At 35.9% G+C, this 27842-nt stretch overlaps 1 protein-coding gene across 3 annotated transcripts in view; it reads left to right on the forward strand.

Moving 5' to 3' along the window:
- Positions 1-27842, forward strand: part of Cntn3 (contactin 3) — a 365078-nt gene that overhangs the window by 104728 nt on the left and 232508 nt on the right. For 2 of the 3 annotated variants that reach the window (XM_075983332.1, XM_075983333.1), the window contains exons 3-4: positions 7612-7738; positions 25366-25541. In XM_075983332.1, coding sequence (XP_075839447.1) covers positions 7612-7738; positions 25366-25541 — 303 coding nt within the window. Of the gene's footprint in view, positions 1-7611; positions 7739-25365; positions 25542-27842 lie in introns of those variants that run through there. The other variant, XM_075983334.1, reaches the window with a different exon arrangement.

The following is a 27842-nucleotide window of genomic DNA, read 5'->3' on the forward strand; positions in this document are numbered from 1 at the left end:
TAGCACCATTCTACATATAAATCATTATGGTCAGGTTGTAAGGTTGTGATCCAATCATTACAAATAATATTCTGGTAAAAGGGGGACGTTTTGACCTAGAGAGACATATATAGAGAAAAGATAAGAGAATTCTGATGGGTCATTGGTGATTGCTGTGGATAATCATATGGTAAAGGCATTTAATGAATAAATATACACCACACCCTAAGTTTACCATTTTCTTGTTCAGTAAGACCTGGGTATGAATGCTGGCCATAGTCTTGATCAGTACTTATGCCAGATGGTATACTTTCCTGGCATGGGTAAGAGCTATGAGTCACCTCAAAGAATCATAGAATTTTATTTACTAGCTTTGCTAAATACATTCTTTATATTTCTCAACATCTATTCAATTTTTTAAAGTGAGGTACATTTCACTTCACCTTCAACTTTAAATTGTGTTACAGAGAATATTGATAAGAGGCTCAAAATGATTAGCTTACTGCCTAAGACATCATAGTATAAAAATGAGTACTTAACTATTATTTTGTAGTTCTTAATAGTATAATTCTCCTAAGTCATTTAGCAAGTATTAAAGAAGTAGTAAGCATTAAATTAAAAAGCATAAAAAAGTGATGAAAAAAAGATGACCATATGCAATGGCAAGTAAGAGATACAGAATATCTCCTTCCCTCATGGACACTCAGAAGAAGGCACTCCTGATACCATGTTGCTCTTAGGCTTGAATTTGGATATAGCAGATGTCATAGGCCAGTTGAATGCAGGACCTTCTCTATCATGGATAGTCTTACATTGAAATATCTATCATAGACATGAATTATATAAGATTGGCTAGCTTAGCCACCCATAACTTTGAGATAATATAAAGGAGTGTATTTTGGTTATTCCTTTTTTTCTAACTGTATTCTACTTGTATTCAAAAGGAGAGTGCCTTACAGCTAAACACTATCTTCATCTTTATTTTTTTCTTCTTCTGTAGAATAATGTGTCCTAGAATAGCTCTCATCTAATTGACAATATATTCCTCTACTCTCTTTAACTATGGCCAATACTCATTCAGTGGAGTTCTGGTGTCTAGAAAGAAAAAGGTATAGTCCAATCTTGATGCATTTCACTTGAATTCTGCTTTTAGTAATATTGCCTCCCTGATTTCACTTGGAAATTTTTGTCTTCGTTTCAAAGTGCTCCAATATTTTCTTTTTAATTCACATGTAGAAATGATATACAACAGCAGGGCAGAAGTGGAATATGCTCCCCTTTTCCCTAGGGATTTAGAGATAACATGAACTCTCTTTTCATGAAGGAAATGTAGGGGCATGAAACCCCTTGCCTGTTTCTTTTTGTCAGTCTTCATAAAAATTGGATGACGTGTGGCCATTAGAATTGGTCAGGTACAGTTTGATCTTTTACATGACAATTCCTTAGGAGTCCATGAATTGCGTATTTACATTCAAAGGTATTATTCCTACTTGCCTATGGCTGTTTGGGGTCCAGGGCAAGGAAACAGAACACCTTAGGATTGAATTTTTAGACTTGTCTTTTAGCAATGGTATATACCCTTTAAGTTTTAAAAATAAAACGAGGCCTTGCAACCAAGCTAGCATATTTTAAAACAATGTGCCTGTCACAAAAAAGCAAGTTCAACACCAATCTAAATTTTACATTGAGTATGTTTAATCAGGCAAGAGACTACCTTCTGTTTCACATCAAGTTCCTTTAGATTGTTATGTGTATCCATGTGGGTAAAAGATATATTCTTTTGAGGATCAAAACTTATTTTCAAGAAAAGGTGCATAATTTATGTATTTTTAGCAAAGGCCAGTATTTTGTTCTTTTTAGTTTATGTTGCTGGTGAGACATATCCCAGCTTTTCTCAACACCTATTTTGTTACAGTGCACCAAGACTCAGTAGCTTTTATCTTTTGTCTGAGCATGAAATATGGACTATCCTGTCTCATTTGTTTATTAATTTCTACTTTTAACAAATTGAAAGCTTCCACATTGCTGCTGGTAGTCTTAAATGCCTTTGGGATCTTTACATTTCAGGCATAAAGGTTGTGTTCTACAAGTTTTCCATGCCACCATAAAACACTGAAGTTGAAAAGGCAGGCTAAGGGCTAACTTTTTCCTGATCATATTTAAGACAGAATGGTTTCTGGGAAAGAGACTCAAAGCAAAGCCATGAAGGTTGCTATGTAACAACAAGTCTCTCACAATCCCTGGAGTGACCTAACCTCTCCATGCCTCACTGGTTTAAAGCCAATCCATATCCAAGGTGGTTAGGTAATACTGGAGCGTAAAATCTTATTTTATCAACTGCTCATTTTTAAAATGGGATTTTCCCCATACACAATAGTTGCTTATATAGAACAGACTGATGTTGAAGGTGTGCCATGTTTTAGGAGCTGCAACATATCACTGAGTATATTACTAACAAGCACATAGGAATACATTGACCTATACTAAGTGATGCACTGGTAAACCTATTGCAAGTTAAAAATGCCCCAACATATCACTCCAGTGAACATCGTGGCATAGGAACGAGATGGAGTGTAAATTATTTAATCTTGGGATCATACTTGTGCCTCACAGTGAGGCTTGATGCTGAAGTTCAGCTTCATAAATGATCACAATCCACAATTTCAATTGTGATTTATTCTGAATACCTGTTACTTCTATACCACAGTAAACTTGAAAATGTGGGCAGTTTCAAAGTGGACACTGTCTGTAGTGTATGGGTAGTGACTACATGTCTTATGCTATGATAATTTTTCTGGTTGGTATCATGCCTTTTTATTGTACTTTGTCTATGCCAGCAGAATAACACATCTTAAATACAATAAATGTTTAGCATTAGAAATCTTCCAGAACCTATTTTGTATCTCATATCCATTAGTGAACTTTTGTAGCTATTATTTTCTTGAAATAAATCATAATGTTACCAACCAGGAAAACTTTGATATAGAAATATGAGGGACTTTGAGACCCCATTATGCTAGTGTGACTAATGATTTCATAAATGGCTGAGTTCAGTCTCCAGATAAGCTTGATGTCGTGAGACTCAAATCTTTGACCCATAATCATGTGGTTCATCTTTCTAGTGTGGCCAGTCTCCAACAAAGATATTGGCTACTGACTTATAGATTCAGTATAGTCATTCATACTTGTGGTTTAAATAAGAATGTCTCCTGTAGGCTCAGATCTTTGAACGCTTTGACCTCAGTAGTTAGCACTATTGGGAGAAGTTTAGAAGGTGTGTCCTTGTTAGAAATATATCACTGGAGGTAGAATTTGCTAAAACCAGTTTACTATCTGATGGGGAAAGTATCAACTGATAGTTTCAACCAATCACATTTAGTTAGGGTGTGGCCACCAAGAGCCCATCTAAGTTGCCAACAACTATCTATGATTTGTGTTTATGTTTGAGAATGTGATCTCGCTAAATTTCCTACCCTGGCCAACATGCCTACAGCTTGTTGCCGTGCCTCTCCATTATGATGGACAGTTTCAAAAACCATGAGCCAAAGTAAACATTTTCTTCTTTAGTTGTTCTGTTCACAGTTATTTTATCACAGGAACAGAAAACTAACTAATATGCCACCGCAAACCAAATCCTATTGATTAGCTGTGTCATGTAATGGGGTCTCTAACCTCGCAGAATCAAATTAAAGGCACCACAATAAGCTAAAAAGGGGACTAGAAATATAAGGCATAAGAAATCTACTCACAACGTGATCCATCTGTCCATGTGTCTTTATTCTTTTCCTTTTTGATTCGTTACAAACATTCCCAGTGTGTGTGTGTGTGTGTGTGTGTGTGTACCCTTAAAACCAGCAATTTCCCACCCCTAGCAGGTTCCAGGAATGAAATTCTTTTGCCTCATAAAAGATCAGATAAGGGTTTTTCACATGCACACACACACACACAGAGACAGAGACAAAGAGAGAGAGAGAGAGAGAGAGAGAGAGAGAGAGAGAGAGAGAGAGAGAGAGAGAGAGGTGTTATTGCCAGCTGAAAGGTGGGAGTGACTAAAGCATGTCCAGTGGACTCCTTAATGGAATTAAATCATTAGGGAAATTCAAGTGCGGATGGTTATCGTGCATTTTTAGGTGGTAGATAAAAGAGCTAAAATGTTGATTTTCAGCTTGGCGTTTTTATTCTCTCCCAGAGTGCATAGAATCAGTTAACCAAGCAACCTATATAAACAGTCAGGGAGCAACCATGACTCTTGATCAGATAGCACATAAGCCAGATACTATGGGTTTATAGGTCTGGAGTATACCTCTAAATGGTAGAGACAAGGGGTAGAGCTAGGCCTCTAAATTATCAGTTCTGGTGTATACTATTATCAGTCATTCTGGTCAGAGGGCGATTGCATGGCTGTAGCGCCAGAGGGAAAGAAGTCTTTTTCCAGTAGCAGTTAATTATCTCTTCTGCTGTCCTTGAGAGTAAAACACAAGCCATAAATTTCCTGAATTAAAAATCATCAGTACCCTGAGGTTAAAGTGGACATACAGAGTTAAGATTCTTTTAAGTGGGATAAAACCAGAGCAGCGTGGAAATCTGTGGATATCTGAAATGGAATGTTCTTTCCTGGACTCTAAACACTGACCACTGCCTGCTGATAAAGAAAATTGTAGAAAATCAGATCTCTGTGTTTTCTTAGGAGGGAAGAACAGAAGCCTGGCAATAAGAAACTGGTTTCACACAAAGCTTGGGGAAATAGTTCTGAACTATGGAAATTAATTCCCAAATATGTACCAAAAGGCAATTAGCAACAGAGAAAATCTACAGCAAATGACAGCTACTTATTCACAAAGCAATAATGCCAAAAAAGCATTGCCTTTTGGTGTAAAAACATTTACCAAATCCTTTGGCTTTTGATAAGTCACTTGTAAAAATAGGGCTGAGCAATTATTGTACAATGTTGGGCCTTGTAGCAGGCATACAACATCTCACAGATGCCTGGGGCCATTCCTAGAATTAGGCCAACACGAAATGCTTCAAAAAAGGGCAAAGATGTGTCTTAACATGAGCCCTGCAGTGATTTCTCCTATACTTGACATTGACATTCTGGAATGTTGGGTGAAGAGACTTATGCCATTTAACCATGCTTAGGACTAACTTTTTCTTCTTCTATACACTGAATAAAACTGTACTACTCACATGCAGAACAGCTTAATGATTAAAAAACAAATCTGGGCTTGTAGGATTTGCCCTGAAACTTAGTTACTAATGTGTCCTTCATTGTTGTACGAGGCTGCTTGTTCATTCTCGGCTGCCCAGACCATGAAATAATCTCTTAGAAACTATATTATTTAAGTAGTAGGAGGCCACTAGTTTGTTTCCTGGCCTTCTAAAATAATCACACAGAAACTGTATTAATTAAATCACTGCTTGGTCTATTAGCTCTAGCTTCTTACTGGCTAGCTCTTACATCTTAATTTAACACATTTCTATTAATCTGTATATCACCACGTGGCTGTGGCTTACCAGCAAAGTTCTGACTTTTTTGTCCCTGGTGATGGCTACATGGTATCTCCTTAACTCCACTTTCTTTCTCCCAGCATTCAGTTTAGTTTTCCCTGACTAGCTTTGTTTTGCCCTGCTATAGGCTCTAAGCAGTTTCTTTATTCATTAACCAATAAAAGCAACACATATACAAAAGGACTTCACACACCATTTCTCCTTTACTGTTTAAACAAAAAGGAAGACTTTAACTTTAATGTAGTAAAATTACATATAACAAGACAAGTATCAAACAAGAATTATACTTATAATATTTATATCTAATTTATCTTTTATCATATCTAAGGGAAACTATAACTATTCTCCAACTACATCAAAGACTCCATAAGGATATAATATTACCAAAGTAAATAGAAAGTGCATTGTAAGCAACTTTCAAAACTCTAAAATTAACAGAGACACCTTGTTGTCTGGAGAGTCACCCAAAGTTCTTCTCTATGGTTAGGGCATCCACTTCAGCCTACATGCCCATTGTACCTGGCAGACTTTTCCATAAAGCAGGAAATTTCAAAGGCAGTCTGCCTATATTAGCAGTTTGTCCGTCACTTTGTTCTGTGTCCTGCAGAATGTTTTGCAGACTCTTTTATGAAGCAGGAACCCCGAAGGATTGTCTCACCTTTTGTCAAGTTCAGGAATCATTTCTCTGTGGGTCCTGCATGTAAAGTTCATACAGCATAGCATCAAGCAGTTCAGGCAAGTGCAGTTTCTTGCCCAAATGGCTAACCAATACCATAAGGAACCTCTTCAATTCCCATCATCCTTTTGAAGTAGATTGGTGCTGCCAAGAGCAGATGTGTCTCATTGTCATGAAAAGTCCTAACTTCCTAAAACATTTTAAATGCCATATTCTGAATGTCTCTGAAAGATTTGAAGAATACCTATCTAACTGAAATATATATCTATATATCTAGAAAACCTAACTAACATGACTACAAGCTTGAATATTATAGATGATTGTCTATTAACCTATATTTCTTAATTATACATTATATTTTAAATGAGGTGCATAAATATACATATAACAAAATTGACTTTAAATTTGTATCAATAAACCAACATCTATACCAATGCAAAGTATCCATCTCTATACCTCTTCATATCAATGATTATTGTAGTTTTCATATTGTAAGTTTATGATTTAAATTGTTGTGGTAAATATTTTTATTCATGTTATTACTATTTGAAATATATAAACATGTACGTTCTTCTTCACAGAGGCTTTTGAAACTATTTAATAACATATTCTTTGTATCACATCTCATTGACTCTTTTTGTCATTTGGTTCATTTTGCCCTCTCTTCTTTGGTAGAAGCTCCTCTTCAGTTTGGCAGAACACTCCAAATTGGGGAAGCTAGAGTTCCTTTTCCATTTTGTTTCTGTGAATTTGTTTTTATAAGTGTTTTTTAAAAATGGTTATGCAATTGAAATTGCATAACCATTTTGTGATAGCATTCTCTCTCCTTTTCCAACACCTAGTCCAATTAGAAAGAGTTTTGTTTTTAAATGTGTGAATGTGACAATTACCATTAGAAAATATTCTGATTCTAAAGTGGGAGAACTTTATAAAAAACACTTGATCATTTGTTTATGCTTTTGTGTCATTTACTAAGAAGAAAATGAAAATTCCAGTGAACAGTAGATATTTTTTCATTGATGGGCAAAATAACATCAGCAGCCTTGAACTGTGCATGTTCTTCAAATGTCATGAGAAAAGTATGAGTTTCCATTTAAGTTTCAGCTTTGCAAAAATATTTATAATATAAAAGATTTCCTGTAATAATTTATTCTCCAGACTAAATATATATAGTTTATTGTCATTGTTGTAGAAAGTAAACACTACACCTTCTGTTACAGACTGATGTGATTTTTTTTTTCAATTTGTGGTTATTCTTGTTGTCTCCTGCTTCTCAGAGGGGTCACTCACTGTTTTGAATGGATTGACAGGTGGTCTTTAACTTAGCAATGCTCAGGCAGTAGGAGCAGTTAAGAACAAATGATAGTTGCTATCTTTTATCTTCAGCTCTGGCCTGTACTCTTTATAACACCTTTTATTCATTATTATTTACTCTCCTGTCCACACAGGTGAGCTTCTTTTACAAGGCCCCGTGTTTATCAAAGAGCCCAGCAACAGCGTTTTCCCCGTTGGTTCAGAGGATAAAAAAATAACTTTAAATTGTGAAGCAAGAGGCAACCCTTCACCTCATTACAGGTAATGTGGAAAGGTTGACTGTGTAAAGGAAAATGGAGGAATTGTAATTAGTTTAGCTTCAGTATATTCTGCTCTCTGTAAGGTGTGATAGCTATATAGTACTGTAGACCTGTGGTATGTTCAATAGAACTGATTCAATGAGCATTTGAATCTTTAAGGCAATATGTCTGAACTAAGGGAAAAAAACATAGAATTTCTTAATGCTTTGTCTTTTCACTAATTTATAGTGTAGTTTAATTTATATTGTTTTTACATTGCAAATTAAGTTATAAAGGTATCAAGAAAACATTATTGTCTTTAAATCAAGTGGTGTTTGAATCATTTTTTTTAATACAGTCTTGTCCCCCCTTTCTTTGCTTATACTGGGTATGTGTTCAGAAGCTCAGTAAATGTGGAAGAATGAAATATATTTTACATAAGTAATTTAGATTATTTTGAAGATAATATTATTCCATTCATCATATTTTTTTAAAAATCATATTAAAATCTTCACTTTCAAAATTATGTAAAACCTGTTCCCTGAAACCTTCAACTGTCAGGAAAAAAAGTATAAGTGAAGAAGAAAAAGCTGGATTTTCAACTTAAGATAAAAATGTCAACATTTTGGAAAATGATCAGGTATATATGATGGGATGAGTATTTACTTGATTAAATAACACAAGATTAACAACTTGTAGTCATACCCAATTTAATGAAGAGATGAATTATTTATAATTAGCATATGCTGCTTTCATAGAAGTGGCAGGGGCAGAGTGTTCCAGGCACCTTCACAGCAGCGTGCACTTCAAGTACTTGCTAATACCCGCATCAAAGCTATTTACACAATTCCTGGACTTTGCAGAAGGACCCTTCTTGCTACATTAATAAAAGCATATAGCTTCTGAGTCATTATTTAGATCTTATTGAGCCTCTATTGTTCTCTGAAGTCGTATAAATAATAGACGCCAACAATCTTTGTTAAAATGGGTCAGGCTTGCCTTAGAAAAAGACTTTCAGATTTATGTACCTGAAAGTAATCAAGGTCATTCTTTTAATGTATTAACAGTCTACTTACAGAACACCTACTGTGTACTTTCAACAAAATATGCATTAACCTCATATGTTGACTGGTCTGAATTAGAGTTGTGGATGCAGGGAACTTTTTACTCTGCTTCTTCTTCTTACTATAGAATTAAGAACAATATTAAGAAAACAAGAAATGATTTTATGAGATGGTTAGATGAGTATAAGTACATGTGTTAGTACATTCAGCATCTGGAAATATTACTTCTTTGGTGGAAAATAAACAGATAATTTGAATGCAATTTTATCTTGAAAGTACAGATCTTCACACTTATCTAAAGATTTCTGACACCTTACTAAGACTATTTTTGCCGATAATAGAACACTTTTATATACAGGGCTTTAAATATGATGAATCCACGTGAGTTATAAGTAGGTTTGTTATTTTTCTGTCGTGGATGGAGAGTTGTATTCTCTTATTTATCTTATGAATTATTTGGTGATAAATGTATTCAGTGAAAAAATTGTCAAGACATAAGATATTGTCACAGAGGAATGTATTTATAATTGAGAAGATTAATTATGTTTGTAGAATGTTATCAAATAGCCAGATGTCTTGAGTTTGGAAACCTATAAATCTTTTGAAGTAATTATTATCTTGTGCACTAGGTATTCCAAGCAATGCTGTGGAGTCTGACTGTAAATACATTAGGTGTATGTATAAAATTTTGTGGACGAACTTTTGTCATTGATACATTTGGTAGTGACCCTTCTATTTTGTTGTATTCTCTGGAATACCAATCTAGCATTTGTTATGTTTCAGTTCATGCAAAATCTATATCTGAGAAGAGGAAATACATGACTTTTTATTGATTTGTTGATATGGTATTTGATAAATGAAATTTAATGTGATACATATTGTTTCAAAATCCTCGGTTGCTAGCCAAATGGAGCAGACACTTTTATCATAGCTTTAAAGATTTTCTGAACTGAGGATTTCTAACAATATGGAATTTTACTTGTGCTAACAGGTTATAATTACTGTGAACTGAAGGCTAGAAACACAAGGGAATCTCTTCATTCTGAGAGGCATTATGCTTCCCTTGAATCCTAGCACCTGAGAGGCAGAGACAGGCATATGTTTATGAGAGACTAGCCTTGTCCGTACAGCTAGTCTAGGATGGCAAGGGGTACACAGAAAAATCCTGTCTCAAAAAAAACCTTATCATTCTTTAAATGATTTACCAGAAAATCATTCTTACTTTCTATATTCTTTAGAAATTACACAGTTTAGAAGCAGTATAATAACAAAACTGAGTATTTTTTTATATTTGAGCACCAAAATATCATTATTTATCATGTAATTATAAATACATAGGTGGACGAATAGTAAGCCAGATTCTGAGCCAAGGAGGGAAATAATGAACTCATGAAGTCGCTCATTGAAAGTGACCCAGTCATGTACCTGAACATTCAGAACAAAGACTAAGAATCTTATGAGAATTTGTCCTTTCCAAGCACAAAGAGACTGTCCTGGGAGCCAGAGCAAATCTTCCCCATGAGTGATTTTCTCCCTGTCCCTGTTATTTCTCCCTTGGGTAAAGATAACTCTTAATTGGTCATATTAGAAATCCAAAAGTTCAGAAATTCTCATGAGAAGTTACTCCTTTAAAGGTCTAATTGAGAATTTTATTCTTTCTCTTACCTTTCCATGCCAGTACCCTAAAGCTCACATTTAAAGGTTAATTAGTATTCAGTCTGACTGTAATTGCTAACGGTGCTGTAAGAGGTTACCTTAAGGAAGTATTAATACTTAATGTTCAACGTAAAGGATTTTTCTCTTGTTCCTTCATTGGACACCAAATTTCTAATATTGGATGAAGGTGCCCACTTGGAAGGATTAGTGTTATATCCATTGATACAACTCTGTACTTAAAGAACCACAGATATAGACTAAACAGTAGTAGACCCACTAGACACACACACACACCATACAAACACCACACACACACCACAAACTCTGCACACACACACATACACACACACATACAGATCAAGCAAGTGACAAAGTCAAATGAAATAGGACTACCCAAAGAATTCATAGATTCTTTGATTATGTACATTTGATTCTTTGATTATGAATTCATACATTTAGCTATGAGCATACCAAAAGGATTTGGTCCATAATTATTCTCCACATTTTTCCAGTTTAATCGTCAGCTCTGCTTTTTTTTTTTTATTTTATAGACAGGGTTTCTCAGTAGCTTTTGATTCCTGTCCTAGAACTATCTCTTGTAGACCAGGCTGGCCTTGAACTCACAGAGATCCGCCTGCCTCTGCCTCCAGAGTGCTGGGATTAAAGGCGTGCACCACCACTGCCCGGCCAGCTCTGCTTTTTATACATACTAAAGGCTGAAAAAAAATTCCTGTACTGAATGTGGTCCCGGGCATTCTATGTATTTTTATCTCTTAAACATGGAAATGTTGAAGGGGAGGGCCCACTTGTTCTTCCCGGCCACCTGGCTAGCTTAGACCTGAAATAATCCCACAGAAACTATACTAATTAAATCACTGCTTGGAACATTACCTCTAGCTTCTTATTGGCTAACTCTTACATCTTAATATAACCCATTTCTATTAATCTGTATATTACCATGAGGTTGTAGCCTATCAGCAAAGTTCCAGCACATCTATCTCCAGCAGCAGATCCATGGCATCCCCTGATTTTGCCCTTCTTCCTCTCAGCATTTAGTTCAGTCCTCTCCACCTACCTAAGTTCTACCCTATCAGGCCAAGGCAGTTTCTTTATTCATTAACCAATACAAGGAGCACATAGACAGAAGGACCTCCCACACCATAGAAATATTCTATTTTAGATCAAAACATCAATTTAAATATTCACTTTATTGATCACATAAACCCCATATTAAATACTTCCTGGGCACATGTGACTATTTGCTGAAATACTGGAGATTATGGATGTCATATGTATATTTCTAGAATATCCCATTTTGTACCACTGATCCATACCTACTCTGAGCATTACAGCATATCATTTAACATTTTTTATATTCATACATTCCATTTTGCTCCCAAGAGAGCAAACAGAATATCAATCTCATTGAGCTCTTTCAAATAGGTAAGATATTTTAATGAAATACAGTGTGGGGAGTCTTGAAAGCAGAAGATCTAAGATAAACTTTTCACATAAATGGAGACTTTTCTGGTTTACTTTAAGCAGGATTTCAAGGGATGAGCCCAAATTTTGCATGTATTTAAATTATTGTTAGTTAAATATTTGTGGTTAGTATAAAAATGGAAAATAAAGTAATACAATAATTTTTGTTCATCACTTATTCAAAGAGTGGATAAAAAGGAAGTTTATTTCTTGTCTCTTCACAGACACACACACAAACACATCCACAAAGAATGCTAAACGTTATCCTCTTCATAACACTACATTTGGCTGTATTTCTACCATATATGTGGATGATATACAATATATGTATATACAGTTATTTTTTTAGAAATTATAAATATAGATATAATATAACATATCACATATGTTTTTATATGCTATTTTCTATTCATTATATACTAAATCACATGATAACCTATACTTAAGTTTTAATTTAGTTTGTGCATTATATCCTTGCATAATTCCTATTACTATGTAGATCTGTTGACACTATGTAGCAAATAAGAGCTATTTTCCTCTAAATTATCATAACCCTTAAGTACATGTCATCACTTCTGCCAGTTTTCTAAACCTGGACTCTTAGGCTCAGTTATGTTTGACATTGTAATTTCTACCGTTATAGAGCTCTGGTTCGCACAATTACACTTAGTCACTAAGAGCAGTGAAAAATTCACTGAAATAGTTGCAAAACATCAAAAAACCCATCTCTATAGTTTCTGAGGCTGATAGAAGTAGATACCTCACACAAGGTATTAAAAACAAGGCTATACCACCATCCTGTTTCTAAGCCTTCCCACTGTTCTCACTTCTCAGCTTCTTACTGCCATGTGCCTGGCCATGGCATCTTACCATTCCTGTATTACACAATGAACTGTGACTGTCCTAATAGGATGTCATTCTCCTAGGATAATGATGCTCACTGTAGCTCGCTAGCAAACACTGAGAGCTTACTGAGTGGCTTGAAAAAGATCCATAATGAAACTGACAAGAAGAAAAGACGGGGATTGAGAAGGAGGTCATGTTTCAGAATTAAATAGTGTTATTGTAAAACTACAGCTACAATGTAGTAATTTATTCTTTTCTAGATATTATAGTTTGGATTAAGTTCTCCTTGTTGGTGTCATTTGACAAAAGTTCATCTTGAGATTGCTTAAAGGAATCTAAACTTCCTGTAGCTTCCCCACAATATCACCTCTCATAAAATAATTCATATTTCCAGTTAGTGTCATCAGTTGTTTCTGGTCATATCAGAAAAATGTGAAATAAACACCAGTATTGTGAATAGAACACATTAAATAGGAAGATAAACAATAACTTTCAGACATTAAAGGTATCATGTAACCCAATAAATCACATATTTTTGCTTTTTGTTATGTTTTTAGGTAGAATGGAGAGGGTGATATGAATCATATTGATTAAAATTAAATTATATTAACTGGCTCATTTTTGCATGCTTAACGACTGACTGATTGGGCACAGGATGTTCTTATTTCCTGTGTCAGAATCACATGATGCATAGAGACTTCAGAGGAGAACATGGAAAATCTTACCAGAAAATTTCAAATTTATGTGGGGAATGCAAATCTTCCAAGCAAATTGCATAACTCTTAGAATAGTATTAAGACAATCACTGATGGATTTGAACTAGGTTATTATATATATAAAACCTAGAGCGGTTTTAGTTGATTGTACAACCAATCTGTAGTATATTTGTTGTGTGTGTATGTGTGTGTATTCATATTTAAGATGTATTAGTAAATGAAAACTGGCAGTCTGCATTATGAAATACATTTTTACAATGATTTTTTTAAACATAGTATCCAAAGTTAACTCATTTCAATTATTGCTGATGCTTAAATAGTTATTTTTGGATAAAGTATTGAATATGTAAATTCATACATTCATTCTTTCAAAGGCTGCAATTATTCTCATCACTTCAGTAAACACAATAACAAACATTGCACCAACCACAAATGCATTTGCTTATTAACTTGAAAGCTGCTTCTAAAACCCCAGATTGCTTCTGTGATTACATTACTAAATTTTCTGTCAAAGCCCAAATAAAGGATCGCCTATTGCCTTAACGAGCGCTTAGCATGGGCTTATTTCCCAAACACAACTCCAAACCCCCAAAGATTCTGGTATAATTTGATTCCTTTCTGTTTTGTTTTATCCTGTGGGGAAAAATGTAAAATTTATTTTTCTCCAACTTCTTGTTTATGCTTGGGGTTCACTCACCAGATTTTGTATGGTAAAGCTGGCATCTCAAAGACAGTTACTTCACGCAATCCACTGTGAGGTTAATTATATCTTGTGATTATTTTTAAAACTGCTCAATACTATGTACTTTATTATTTAGGTCTGTTAGTTTCAGTTCCAAAGGATGAAGCTCCCTAATTGTTTACCAAATTCAGATGGCAGCGTCCTTCATTGCCTGAAATCACAGTGACAGAAAATGATGTGTAGGTTTGTATCCACTGCTGTTAGACCACACATACTTGTGCGGTGCTGCTTAAGACGTTGTCAGAGCTAATCATAACAGGTAATCATAAGTATATGAAAACACTTGTTCGTTCTTTGCCTGTTGTTTGCCACTTGGCCTTGTCCATACCCAGTGGAGACTACATGGAACCTGCATATGTGTAGGCTGATTGGTTGAAACTTCTGTCAACAGTAATATGATACCAGATGTTAGAATTTTAAGAACAGATATGGTCACCAGATTGGGTAAGCAGTAGCATTAAATCTTAAAAGATAGGGTTTTCTGCTTAGCATAGTAAAGGAATTTGTGTCAAACATACACCCACATCCACACCCACACCCACATACCCCCCCACACACACACACAAACACACACACCATTCTTTGTCTTCCTTCCTCCTTCCCTTTAACTTGTTCAGTATTTTGGAAGACAATTATTTGTATATTTTTTACCTATAGTTGTTTTAGCTTATTGAAAATAACATTTAGAATGTTTGTCGTTTAGAAATAGTTACTACCCATTTTGAAATGCTTACATATTCCTCATAGTCTAAACAGAGACCACTGCCCCCCATGTGTGTTGCTACCCTAAATAATTGTCTTCAGATGGCAATCTGCATTCAGCTCTACTACTCCATTCCCCGATTATCCCTCTCCCTTTCCTTTCTTAGCAGTTTTCCTGTTATACTGAGGACCTAAAAGATTTACAAAAAGTGTATGAGTCAAATGTACGCTTTCTCTTGTAGGCCAGAAATCTCGGTTCCCTAGTTTTATCTCTCAAAATAATCATTTCTAGTATTTGTTCAGATCCAAATTGGTCCAGAAAGTCAGGTTCAGGTGTGTTCCTCCACTGAGAATCAGTCAGCTCCTGATGCAAGGAATGGTAAACTGTGACACCCTTACAGATCATATAAAACAAACCTCCAACCATGTAGAAGAAGCATTTGAACACCAAAGGCTGGCGATAAACTTGTAAGATCATTCTAGAGTGTTACAACATGATTATGCAGGCGTGCTTAATCCTATGACATTTACCACAAGCTAAAGAAACAAGGTTAGTCAGCTTCTGAAGCACAAGGTAAATGTTATATGATTGAAATTCTGCTCTGTGCAGCTCCATGAGCCGTGGCTCTGTCTGCATTAGGTCCAAGTCTCAGGGAATAGGCTTCCAGAATAGAGTTTAGGTGTGTAAATTCACTCTTGGGAAGCTTGAAATTATGCCCAGACTTCAGCAAGATTGCACTTTGATACTTGAGTGTTTTTTTTTTATGAATTTTAAAATTTCTTGATCAAAAACGAAATCTGAAAGTATTACATAGAATAATCAATTTACAAAATGGAAAAAATATACCACATTCTAAACAGTTCTCAAGTTTGTAACCTTAATGTATGATGTAACCCCTGTATTTACTTTCAAGCTGAGTCCATTCTTCAGGCACTGAAACTCTTTGAGACCTGAAGTTCACACTCAAGAATCACACAACTGAGTTTAAAACTTTGCAAAAACAATTTAATAATGTTAAACGAAAATTTAGAATTTTTTTTGTTTTTACCCTCATTTGTAACTATTCTTAGGAACATGTTGCCCGTGAGCTACAATTTGGACATACTTGCCAGTTTATTGGATTGTTCTGGTCTGAAAAAATGAGATTGAAATTTCCAGCAAATAAAATGTGTCTGGTTTACAGATTTACTTGGCCATATATTTTATTAAGGAGGAGCTATCATGTCTTCAGTTTTCTAGATTATTTTCTCTTAATGATATTTTATGTGTTTTATTTGAATGTATACATGTGTATGCTGGTATGAGTTTGTGTAAACCATGTGCATGAAATGCTAACAGAAGCTGCAATACTGTCAGCTCTCCTGTAACTAGAGTTAGAGTCAGTTGTGAATTGCCTGGTGTAGGTGCTAGGAACCAAATCTAAGTCCTCTGCCAGAGCCGCCAGTATCCCTATCCACTAAGCCATTTTTTCAAGCCCCAAATTTGTTTCTATGCAGATGAAAATATGAGACGTACCTACAAATCAGTCTCAAATATAAAGACTTTGCTTGACAATCCTGGGTACACAATTTTGTTTCTCAGAATAAAATAGCATTTGGAATTCCCATCCCAGAGCTAACATACACATCTCAGAGTTGAAAAAAAAAAACTCTTTTGAGTTTTTTATATAACTTTACATATAACTTTCAGCAAGTGAAAAGAAATATCAATATTTAATAAGACACTGAGATATTTTCTAACACCAGGGGATGTGTTGCATTGAATGATAGAGATTTAGTGTTTAGAAGGTGAAAAATAATTATGTTCTGTGAAAATTAACATTCTTCAACATAGCTCAAGAACATCTTAGCTCTGAAGAGTTTGTTGTGGAAGCACCCAGGCACATTTGCTGTAACAGAGACATTTTTTAAAGAAAGGCCTTTTTACTTTTGTGCATAGTAAAGTAATCTAGCAATTGTGCCCATATGATGAAAAACCGAGGTAAAGGAAGTCTGAAACATTTATACATAATAGAATAATCTTTCCATTTTTGGTTCTTTACTTGAAATTTAGGAATGATGGCTTTTAGATTGTAGACACTTACTAACATAAAGTATTGCCCCAAATATTTTATGATCTCTTAAATCTTTTAAGCTATTAAATAGGCAAGAGGAAGTGATTCTCAATATTTTTTATTTATTTTTATAGTTTCCCACACAGCCATTGAGCCTTTATTATTCATTAGCTAAATATAAAAACATAGTTTTTAAATGAAGACATTAGACATACTTAGGTCCCTAACAGTCTATTTCCTCAGTTATGATGCTGCTATTTTTCCCTCTAAAATCTGTACTTCATAGGTAATAAAAACATACAAGGCTAGTAAGATAGTGCAGCCAGTGAAGTGCTTGCCTTGCAAGAAAGAGGCTCTGAGTTAGATCCTCAGATCCTCCAGCCCTTATAAACCCCTGAGCATGGTGGAGTGCCTTGTAATCCTGGTGCTGGAGAAGTAGAGCCACTTGGCTCCCGGTGGTTCCCGGACTGCCGAACTTACCCCACTTGGCAAGACTAGGCCAGTGAGAGATGAGAGACTGTTCTCTTATTCTTATTTGTTTATTTTTTATTTTTAGTGGCCAACCAGGATTCTCCTCTGGTATCCATATATGTATGTGTATACAAGCACATATGTGCACACACACACACACACACACACACATGCACACACACATACACAAGGGGTGAGGAAGAGAGAAAACAAGCACAAATACCCTTTGATATAGTCTATGATTCAAAAGTGTATAAAATTAAATCTATCTCTCCTAACTTCAGTTTAGAAACATTTTCTCTATTAAGTTATTGACTTAGTTTCTTCATAGTTGACAAACCATGTTTATCACAAGAATTACACTTACTTAACTTGGTTTGCTATCTGATTTGTTCTTCACAAGCCAAGTCTAACATGTGTTTTATACTTCTTTGGATAACTTCTCAGGATAGGCACACATGTTGAATCCATATGTTCAAAACAGTCTGTTCAACATGAGAGAAGATGACCAGGAACATGGAAGAGAGCAGGCGAGGGTCATGTAGCCATGATGGAAGCCACTTCCTGTGTTGGCAGTGACATGGACCCTGGGCAGGAATTCCCGTGCGCACCAGCTTTGTATGCAGCTGTCTAAAAAAAATCTGTTAGGAACTTGAAACTCTGTTTCTTTTACATGTGAAAGATTAAGGTTCAGGGAAGTTGGATAATTTTCTTATGCTCACGTAGGTGATAAAGGACCAGTCTTGTTAGGAATGGAGCTTGAATCACAAAGAAATTACCACACCATTCAAAGTATTTTGACAAAATCTTTTGCTTCTGTAGGAAGGTGTGCAGCTTTACAAAGTCAAGCAAGCAAACACACCCGGCAGAAAATGTCTTGTGTTTTTTTAACCTTAATCCCCAGGGTCCTGTGCCCAACCGTGATGGGTCAGAGCTCTGCTTCTTCTCATGCTACAGTTGGCTGATTCAGAAAAGCACAGCTGCGGGGGAAAATACAATTTGAACGTCTATTTTTGTTTCAGAAAAATGCTGACTTAGAAGAGATATTTAGCAAATAATGCTTTAAATGTTTCTTCTAAGATGACGTTTTTCTTTGTCTTATTGAACTCTTTAGTAGAAAAGTCTCCATTTTGTTGCATTTCCCATAAATCCATCCTCTTTTATAATACACATTCTTCGTTTCATTCAAATTCAATTCATAGTGCCTGACTTTCTTGTACCTGAGGTACTCACAAGAACATTAGCGTAGTGTAGGTGCTTTTTATGTGATGGCTGTTTCAGTGAGTCTGTGTGTTGTCTCTTGTATGCATGGAATCACAAAGCTAAATTTGTTATTTTAGACTTTAGCAAGGGAGGTCACTACACTTTTCCTTTTTTTTTTTTTCTTTTTCAAACTGTGTTTCGAACCATATACCTGAATTTCCAGCTAGTGCATTGGGAAATGGAGTTAGTCCCCAAAGAGAATTTATGATAGTGTAGCAATGAGCCACATTATTAGGAACACAAGTACAAGACTGACTACTTGCCGTCACACAGATTCCTTCTTTTACTGCCAGCATCATGTCTAGGGCTGGTCAGCTTTCCCATGCACTTCTGATAATGGTATCTAGTTGATTTACTATACCCTAGATAGCATCCTTGATATAATTTACAAACCTTTGCTGGTTGTAATATATTTTCTACACACACACACACACACACACACACACACACACCCCTTCATCTATTATTTGTATCTCTATGCACACACACATCTATGCCCCAGTATACATTTGTACATTTTGTATAATATTTATTATGTGTATATGTGTAAGTATATAATTTATACAATGTACATTTTCAGGTATGGTAGACTATTAGAGTAGCACTGACTCAAATCCTATTCAATTCCTACTTTTAATTCATTGGGAATTCCTTATGACATTCCTATTGAATCTATACTAACGTGAGGATCAAATGACCATCCTGGAGATTTAAGCTCTCTTTTTTGTGGAGACAATTTTGGTTGAATGTAGGTAGATTGTGGTTATACAGTAGTGAAAATGTAGCCAATTTAGCCAAAGCACATGTCCCATTCCAAATGACCAATAAGATCTCCAGGAAAGGTCCACCCCCAATGTCACCACAGTGTCCTGGTGTTACTAAGCTTAGTGTTGTGTGGCATCTGTTCAAAGTCACGGAGGCCTTATATCCAATTGCATTTCCAAAGACTTCACAATCCTGTCCCCATTTTTCAAATTACATCAGGAGATGTAATTATTTCTTCTCAAGAGAAGTAGAATAGCTGGGGTTTAAGGTTGCCTCATTTCCTTTGTGGCTGGGAACAAAAGGGACATAGACTGATAGGAGGGAAGCATTTAGGCCCTCTTATCTTGGAAAAGGAAGATCATGAATTCCTTCACAGCATTCTGAAATCCATCAGAATGGCAATGGGAACACTTGAGCTTCTAATCTCCCTGCCCATAAACCTATCAGTCACTCTTGTTTAATGTGGTAGAAGAATATTTGACCCATTCCATTTGAGTATTTCATCAGCTAGTCTGTTTCCCTGTGCTCCAAAGCTGTGGCCTCTTTAATACCTAGAAACTCATAAAATTATAATTCATTCACGTAATTGTATTTTAATTCCTGGGCACTAAATGATTTGTGTATCAATTTTTATGCTTTGTATTAATTAGCGCTCTTTCTGACCAGAGTTTTCTGAAATTATGAATTTTGGCATACCAGGAATTCATATATACAGCCCCACCTTTCCCTTTAAGTTTTCAAGGAACTGGTTTAAGGCAAATAAATCACATTTGCAATGGTTAGTTATTTGTCAGTTGTTCAGATTCTATATTTTTATCAATCACAGAGTACACATTCACTTTCCCCTCGGGTTTCTAGCAAGAATCTGTAAATAGTTGGGTCCTGGAAGAAAGGGAGTCTCTCTCAGGTTGGGGTAGACCTTGGTTTGGTACAGAAGGCACAGAATGAGTCCCTCCATTTAGGAACTCAACAGTTTTTAAATAGTCACTAGTGGCTAAATTAAATCATCTTTGTCTAAGAGAATAGCTTAATATTTTGGGATTCCAGAGTAACTTAGCCATCTTTCAGCCTTCTGCTGTAGGAGCAATCTTAGTTGGTGAGGAGTACTTATAATTAGACAGACACCTGAGGTTAACTTTTAGCTCTTTTAAGTAAGGAGAGCAGTAGCAGTAGAGTTGAATGTATTCCAACCTTCCCCTTGAGATGGGATCTAATGGTTCTGACAAAGAGACTATGAGCTGCCTTTTGACCCCTAATCCCAAGAGAGTGGATTCAGAAAGAAGTAGTTTTGTCCACACTTGGAAAATGAAAGTACTTGTCAAAAGATGGCAAGCCCAATATGGAACAGTTATTAATTCTTGGTTTAAGACTTTAACAGCTTAAGTGTTTTCCCCTCCCACAGAAGATCTGGCTCCTCATCTGGGAGTTTCTCATTATAGCCTTTAGTTTGGATAGCACAAGAGTCAAACCAGAGTTTATAAAGCCCCATTGAGCCTGAGAATTTTCTATGTTCTCCCGGTTTGGGGTAGTTGGGTATTAATTGCAACACTCTTCTAGAACATAGCTCTTAGTTCACTAAACTAACCAGATGATCTAAGCATTTATTTCCTTTCCTGCAATGTGTGACTTCTTTTTAGAAACTCTGAGTCCCCCATCCCCACGTAACTGTAATAAGGTTATTGGCAAGCTAGTAATTTCATTCTTTTGCTCCCAAGATTAATAAATCTTGTGGTGGAGGAGCATGATTTCCAAAGGACCAGGGAAATTTTTAAATTTCTTCTAAAATTTGGCTAAACAAACTAGGGGACTTTATGAACCCCTGAGGAAGGATAGTCTGTTTTTACAGTTCCTTTTTTATGGTCACTAATCTTCCCACTGTGAAGGAAATACTTCTCTGCTTTCTTTTACCACTGGACCATTCCTGATGGCATCCTTGAGAGTCTATTCTTAAGAATACATTTGATACTTGGAGACAATCCATTTCTCCCTTGCAGAGGAATGGGATATAGTTTTCTGATAACTATATTCCCCAAAGTTTGAAGACTGCTCTCTGTAGGAGTAATCTTTAACATTCTACCTATTTCCTTGCTCCACCCAAACCAGGTTTTCTTTCATCTTCTGCTCTGAAGTTAGAAGCTGTAAAGAGACAAAAAGTTCAGCTTTTTTTAAAATTAGATTTTAAAAAAATATGAATCCAAATCCCCACTCCCTCCCCCCTCCCATTCCCTTTTAAGTCCTATCCTCAACTGAGTCATTTGACCTCTTCCTGCATCCAGTATTTGAAGCAATTGTTAAGAATATCTCTCTTTTTTGTATGCAACTACATTGCTTTCAATTATAAGTACTCTAAAACTACCATTTTTAACTACCAAAACTTTTAGGTGTTGTCCAGTATCCTAAAACTACTACCTTAAAGTACCAAAACGTAAAGATGTGTATGTATATATATATACATTATATATATATATATATATATATATTGATCCAATTGATCAGTCACCCGTATGATATTTCACTTTTTAAGCTTCAGAACTCTATATTGTTAAGGGGATATGGTTGGCATATCCTACACCTGATACCTAAGGAGACCTTCCTGGGTGGGATCAGAAAATCATGAGGTTCTTTTTTTGGGAAGGAAGGGATTTCACACCCTCAGTAGTTCAACTTCTCAATTTATCAAAGAATCTTTTTAGAATCCTTCTAGGTGATAAAAGATTTACCCTTTTTTTTCTCCTTGAAACTCGCTATTTCCTTTTGTCTCTTTAAAAGGGGGAATTCCCTCTTTAAGTGTCCCCTCTTTTCATATTTGCAACAAATGTTCTTTCATTTCTCTTTGGAACAGTCCCCTTTTGTGATCTCTACTTGATGACTTGGGCTTGGAATTTCTGGGTCTCCCAGTCTGGATTGTTTCCGACATTATCTTTGACTCTTATTTTTTACTTTCTTCATCCCTTTTTACAAGAACCTTTTGGGTCCCTTCAATAAGTCTTCCATATTTCTGTACTTCCAGCCCTCTAATTTATGTAATTTTCTTGCTCCGTCTTGCCAGGTGGTAGTTGCTAGGGTAATTTCTGAACTGATCCCTTAACCTTCCTATTGGTTATGTAATTTGTAGAAGAGTTTTCCTGTTGTATGCTGAAGTCCTTACTTACATTCTGAATCTGAAGTACTCTTCTGATTAAATTTTCAAGAAAATCTTTCATATGAACAAGGTGAGTCTCACTATTTTTATCCAAACAGGATATCGGTTGGGAAATTTTCATCTCCTGCAACTATACCTTGTCTAGGTAGATATTCTCTTTTGTAGGTTGCTGCCCTTCGTTTCAACCCCTTCTTCTAAGTAGAGAACAAACTATTCAATATTGACATCAACCCCAAGGAACTGATCCAAGTGATCAGTCACCCATATGATATTTCCCTTTTTAAGCTTCAGAACTCTACATTGTTAAGGGGATATGGTTGGCATATCCTACACCTGATACCTAAGGAGACCTCCCTGGGTGAGATCAGAAAATCAGGAGGTTCCTTTTTTGGGAAGGGAAAATTCAAGTTTTCTTTTCAGGGGCAAAGAGAACTGAATTTTAAAAACAGGAGGTGTTGCTGGGCTCTAATATCTTCATCAGGAGAACAGGAGAGAAGGACCGTGTCAACTTCTCAGTCACTGGGACTTGGGTAGAAGGCACACAGCAGACTCCTTTATTTAACAACAGGGAAAACTTTTACATATCCTCCCAGCACCCAGGAACTCCAATCCATTGACTCCTGCGGTTGCCCCCTATTGGCTAGGCACAATCAGAACCTCTGACAGCACCAGAAAGCATGTAGGAGGAGGAGTGGAGATAGAAGGATACATTGGAGTTGGAGTTTAGAACTAGAAATACTGGCAAGAGAAGAGGGAGAGGCAGGTGATCATTAAGACCCTATTTTGGAGTGGGGCTTTCATAGAAAAGAGGGTTCAGATCCCTTTCTCCAGCAAAAAAAAAAAAAACCCAAAAAACAAAAAAAACACAGTGCTTTGATCATTAATATAGTCTATGAGAAATCCACAGCACTCAGTCATTCATAGGCCTAATTTTTAGCCAAAGAACCATTGGTTTAAGAATGTACTACTGAGTCCAAATAAAACCACTGTATTTAATAAACTTCTGTTTCTTTTGCCCTTTTGTTCAGGGTTTGTCTCTCTAGTGCTGTAGCACATGACCAACAAGACTATCTGAGGGAGTTTTATTCATACTTATCTCAGAATTTTACCCAGAGAAGAAGTCTAGTTTCCCATCCCTGTCTGGGGTTGGTGATTTCTTGATCAGAGGCTCAGCCTGCATCTCATTTTACTATTGTGAAAACCCCTGAGATGCATTACAGAGCTCTCTCTTGGCTACTGCTGCATATTTGTAGCCCCTCCCTGCCAACAAGTTTGCTGCTGAAGAGAGTCCACACAGTCCACCTCAGACCTCATGAAAGTGTCCCTCAAGGTCTTCCTCTTTTGTTCCAGTCAAAGATTTAGAGTACTCTGCCTGAATCACTATCTCTGTCTCAGTCTCAGGCCCAGTGACTGATTCAGCACTTGCTTTGACTTTCTATGCACCATCATCCTGCACACTGGATCGCAGGACTTTTAGGGTGACTCAAAATGTAAGGTGCTAGAATTTTCAACATTTTCTTCCCCTGGCTTGTGCTCACTGAGCATGCTCACTGAGAACCCTATTGCTGCACTATCAATCTAGCTTCAATTTTGGGTTACAATTATTAGAAAGGGACATTAAATAGTTTGTAAATTAGGACAGTTTTTTTTTTCATGTCCTATAATATATTTGAGGAACTATGACCTACAATTCAAACCAATGACACCTCTGAGGAAAGCTATTAGGAGTTTTAGGACTGTTGACCTCAAACAGCTGTTGTTATCCTTTATAAAGCAGGCATTATTGCAACCATTTTCTCAAATTTTTTATGCTGAGTTAGCCCATTATTATCACACATTAAACTGGGTAGGTAATACGTATCTGTGGTCAGATTTTGGCTGTCTAAAAGGCGAGTGAATTAATTTACAACATGAATGTGTCTCTTTATGGTAGCACATGGGTAGGGCTTTTATTGGAGAAATTTACTTTGGTGTGCCTAATATACTTAGTGTTTAAAACCTTTTACTATTGGTTAAAATTTAAAGATAAGACTTTTATAGTTTTATTTAAAAATCTCTCTCTTTTCTTTTTTTTTATTAATGTGTATGCCCTCTGGGTTTATTCCTTCAATTTTTCAGCCCCTTAGGTGGTGTTAGGGTCTTTTCTTGCAATGCACTGTTGTGTAAATAGCTCTATGGAGACTCCAGAAAAGGGGAGAATGAACACCTCAGGGCAGGTCTTTACTCAGACAAATTGAACTGGAGAGTTGAACAGTTAGCAATTAATTTATTAAATGTGCTCAGTCAGGCCAGATAAATCAAAGAAATGTGCTACCCCTTATGTGGTTATCAGCATGAGATTGGCCTGAAGTTTCTGAGATAATTACCTCAACTTTCTGCTTCATCTTTGCTCACATAGACCCAACTTAAATATTCCCCTAGTGAGCTACTGAGCAAGCTAAATTATCCCCAGCTCTTCAGAAAACCACTCACCACTTTTAACTTTAAGATGTTGCTATGTTATAGTTTCTACTGAACTTTACTCTTTGCCTCTCAAGAATATGTATTTGTTGTCTTTATTGTTTTTGAGATGGGGGTCTTACTAGGTAGTTATGCTGGTTTAAGGCTCGTGAAAATCCTCTTGTCTCAACCTTTTGATGTCGAGATTCCAGTCTTCGGATGTTTGAAGTGGAGTTTTCAGCATTGAGCCATTTATTTAAGCATAGGCCTGGTAAGGAGAGAAATAACCTTGACATTTTCTTTTCAGATGGCAGCTGAATGGTAGTGATATTGATACAAGTCTGGACCATCGTTACAAACTGAATGGAGGAAACCTTGTAGTTATTAACCCCAACAGAAACTGGGATACAGGAAGTTACCAGTGTTTTGCCACAAATTCTCTTGGAACAATAGTGAGCAGAGAAGCCAAACTTCAATTTGCCTGTAAGTTTATGTTTGTAAATATGCAAAACCAATATTTTAAAGTGCATATGTAAATCTGTGTGGTCATTTTGTATTTTGAAACTATGTCATTTTTTAAACTTACAAACTTAAGTTTGGATCCTCCTCAGGTTTCTCTAGAGGAAAAGAAACTGATAAAGTAAATTATATATGTGTATTTATTAAAATGGCTTATTGGTTATGATCTAGAAAGTGCTACAACGGCTGTCTACTAACACAAAGGCCAAAAATCTGGTAGTTATGTGGTCTACAATACATGTCTCACCTTATCTTTGGTCTATGTTGGGATCTTAAAGTAGATTTTAATAGCACCAAAGGGTCGATGAACATGTCAGGAAGACTGAGGGCTAGAAAGTAGAAGGTAGAAATTTTTTTCTTTTATCCTGTTGTATGTCCTGAAACCAGAAAGTGTAACCCAAATTTAGGGTTGATTTTTTGACCTCAAATGAGCCAATCAAGAAAATAACCCATAGGGGTGCCCATATGGACTTTAGTAGATTCCAAATGTAGTCAACCAAGTTTAGCTATCACATTCTCAATTTAATATAAAATTTAGCTATAAAAACCTGTATATATGTGCATGTGTGTGCTCTATATTGATATATTTCAAGAGTCTGCTCTGGACCTGAGGAAGAATGGTGATAAATCAGTACTTACCAAAAAAAAAAAAAAATAACTCTGCATTTTGTACTGAGCTAATATTGAAAGGAAAATGAAGTCCCTGTATAGCCCTGTGTCCCTTATTCTTGACCATTTAAATTAGAAATACATCCTTTAACTTTGAACAAAATAGAAAAGACAGTCAGTAAAGAAGAAAATAACTTACCTGATGACATATGGGTGGCTTCCTTGTGGCCTTTTCACAAGTGATCTGCCAGTGACCTTTAATGCAAACCCATTGAGCCTGGGTATTGAAGAATATGTCTATACCATATTTATTGAATCACATAAACCAAACACATTCTTTACATAGAGATTTTTAGACTGGAACCAGACATTCAATTTCATTTTATCTTTGTTTTCTATCTCTTTTTTCTCTCTCTTGTTTTAGTAGTTTCTTTGGTGCAGAATCATAATCAGCTTAATTTATTGTTTCTGTTCCTCTGAAATAACTTTGAAATTGGACTGTGTGAGTTCTTTATTTTTTATTTTATTATTATTATTTTTTTTTTTTTGTTTTTCGAGATAGGGTTTCTCTGTAGCTTTGGAACCTGTCCTGGAACTAGCTCTTGTAAACCAGACTGGCCTCCAATTCACAGAGATCTGCTTACCTCTGTCTCCTGAATGCTGGCATTAAAGGCATGTGCCACCCCCAACCAGCATGTGTAAGTTCTTTAACTTAATACCATTTGCTTGTTACCCCCATACAAGCCTCAATGAAATTATTGGTTTATCATCTAGTATGTGGCTTATTCTTTTGCATTTTTTTGTAATGACTATGCTTGACTGTGTTCTTATTATTATAGTCTGTTCAAAAAATTTCTTATGTCAAGCTCATTGATTTTTATCTTGTATGTACAGACATTTTGTAAAAATGTTTTACTTATTCTCTGGTAAGGAGGTAATGAAGGGCATTATTATTAATCATTAATTATGGTAGAGGTAGAAGATATTTAATAATTATTTCAGTAGATTTCCTTAACTTGGAAATGAGAAAAGACTATAATATTAATGTTTAAATGAAAGGAAGCATAAATGTGGGGACCTGTGTGTTGGCAGGAGACTGATAACTGTGGTTTAGAGAAGTCCTGACAGTTTCCTGAAGGTGAAGGCATGGTCAGCCTCACCAGCCATCAGTACCCAGGCTACCCTGTATAGTCTTAGGTTTCACGGCTCTGTTTCCCTCAGTGAGGTGGAGAGTTCTGCTGTGCCCAGTATAGACGAGTGAATGTGAGAAAATATAGCCGTTATCCCACTTGGGTATCAGCGAAAGAAAGATACTTTATTTTATTTTTAATGCACTTAAAAATACTGTTGGTAATAAAATTAAGACATGGTTATTAATAGTCCAGAAAGCCAGCTTTCTTTGGAGATTGTCAGTTCCGCTCAGTAGACTGTGGAATACTCAGACATATGGACAGAAGAAATATGTGAAATGATATGTGGATTTTACACATTTTCTTAGTTATTTGTTACTATGTTAAATGTGTAGGTTTTCATGTTGGTTGGAAGTCTTTTCAAAACTTTTTCATTCTCTTCACTGAATATTTAAGTTGTGTCTAAAATCCCAAGTATGCTTATTTTAATAACTGCCTTTGTTTTGTTGTGAAATAATTCTTGATT

This window comes from Microtus pennsylvanicus, chromosome 8 (assembly GCF_037038515.1).
Source record: "Microtus pennsylvanicus isolate mMicPen1 chromosome 8, mMicPen1.hap1, whole genome shotgun sequence".
Taxonomy (NCBI): Eukaryota; Metazoa; Chordata; class Mammalia; order Rodentia; family Cricetidae; genus Microtus; species Microtus pennsylvanicus.